Raw genomic sequence first — 1,778 nt, 5'->3', positions numbered from 1 at the left:
AGGAAATGCATCCATTAAATAAACCCTCTTCAGTTAAAGCATTTCAAAATGTCATTGTTTGGTTCACTTGAGTATTACAACTTATACGACTTGACGCCAGTACGAACTAGCCAGATTTAGACTCGACATATGCGGAAACTCTAACCACGATTTGGAGTAGTTTATTATATTTGACTCGAGTCGAAAATTCTGGTAACCGTTCACCGCTTCTTAATATAACGCGAAGTACCCACCTCCACACTTACATATATATATATATATATATATATATATATATATATATATATATATATATATATATATATATATATATATATATATATATATATATGTATATATAATATCAAAATTGTGACTTTAATGAATATTTTCATTCATTGCACTGTTATATTGGGGAATATCATGTATATGAATGTGTGGGTTTTAGCTTAATCTACGGCTTTCACATGCGTTATTTCCCGAGATATTTTCCGTATATTTACTATGTGAAACTAACTGATTAAAGGATAGGTATCTAGGGAAATTTCATAAGTTATAAAATATAACCGTTAATACGAACCAAGCTGGAAATGAAAGAAAACAAGTAGCATATTTAAACCTATTTGCTGCATAAACAATCGATTCTAATCCTTAGAATACTTAACAGGATTATCATAAACGGTTTCCTAATTTCACTATGCTTCTTTTCAGTCGATAAAGCGATATGTTTAAGCAGTTTGATCAATAGTGAGCAATCCTTTCTATAAAAGCTGATGAAATACTAGTATGTCAAAATTGCAATACTTCATTTATGAGATCCGATTTTCTTCACGAGGTTTTATAAATGCAGTGTTGTTTGGTCGATAAAATACCAATCAGGTACTGGAGCCGATTTAAGAGACTATTCCCTTCCAACAAATCTGTGCCCTTGCATCTATGTTAGTCATTAATGAAAATATGTTATAGATAAAACAAAATAACAAAATGGACCAACCGATCTGCTTATGAAGGACTAAATTGTCACCGTGAAATGAAGAACAAATAGAAAAGGCGTCCGAATTGATAGAGCTGTTTTGACTATTGGCTACTAGGTGGCGGTAGCGGAACAGCTCTTCCTTGAGTCTCATAACTTCATCTTGAAGACTTTGTTTTTCTTCTTTTAGGTGTTTCACAAGGCTATCCTATTAAAAGAGCAGAGAAAGCAACAATTCTAAATTCAAACTGGGCGTATATGAATTTCAGTGAATGAAGAGCATGTTTATAAGATTTTCAACAAAGATTTCCATACAGATTCTATTTTCAAGATTGCTTTAATGATATATTAGTTGAAAGTCAACTGAAGTATATTTGAATGCTTGCTGTATTCACTGCAGAATACTAATGAATTTCCACCGACCGCCGCTGATTATATTTTGTGAGATTCTGTGTTTCAATATAAATATGTTATAGGTAGTATCACCTACAGACAAATTCACAGAAATCATTAAATATAAAACGGGTAAATTAAGTTCACGATCTAGTTTATATATAATCAGTACAATATCTAGGACCTCATTCAGCCATGGCTGACTGACTTTTTGCCTGGAAATTCTTCCTTGAGGTGCGAACCCAGGCAAAGTTTTTTTTTTTTTTTTAATGAAAGACTACCAGTTGCCTACTTATGAAAAATTTCCCTCTCTTCGCCATTGGCGATGTTCAAGGGAAAGATAAGGGCGATACAGTTTGATACCATTATCGTAGCAGGTATTGTCGTTAGATCGCAAAGGGCGAGAACAGTTACAGGTAACCAACCGCTCTGA

At 33.1% G+C, this 1,778-nt stretch overlaps 1 protein-coding gene across 1 annotated transcript in view; it reads right to left on the bottom strand.

The window, feature by feature from the left end:
• Positions 1–764: 764 nt before the first annotated feature.
• The window catches only part of LOC149137220 (uncharacterized), a 42,588-nt gene continuing 41,574 nt past the window's right edge, over positions 765–1,778 (bottom strand). The window contains exon 7 of the mRNA XM_089338964.1: positions 765–1,160. Within this exon, the coding sequence (XP_089195090.1) occupies positions 873–1,160 (288 nt within the window). The 3' untranslated portion in view covers positions 765–872. The remainder of the gene's footprint in view (positions 1,161–1,778) is intronic.

Source organism: Octopus bimaculoides, chromosome 2 (genome assembly GCF_046866305.1).
Source record: "Octopus bimaculoides isolate indiv1 chromosome 2, ASM4686630v1, whole genome shotgun sequence".
Lineage (NCBI taxonomy): Eukaryota > Metazoa > Mollusca > Cephalopoda > Octopoda > Octopodidae > Octopus > Octopus bimaculoides.
Note: the sequence above shows the minus strand (reverse complement) of the source record. Positions and strands in the feature narration are given on the sequence as shown.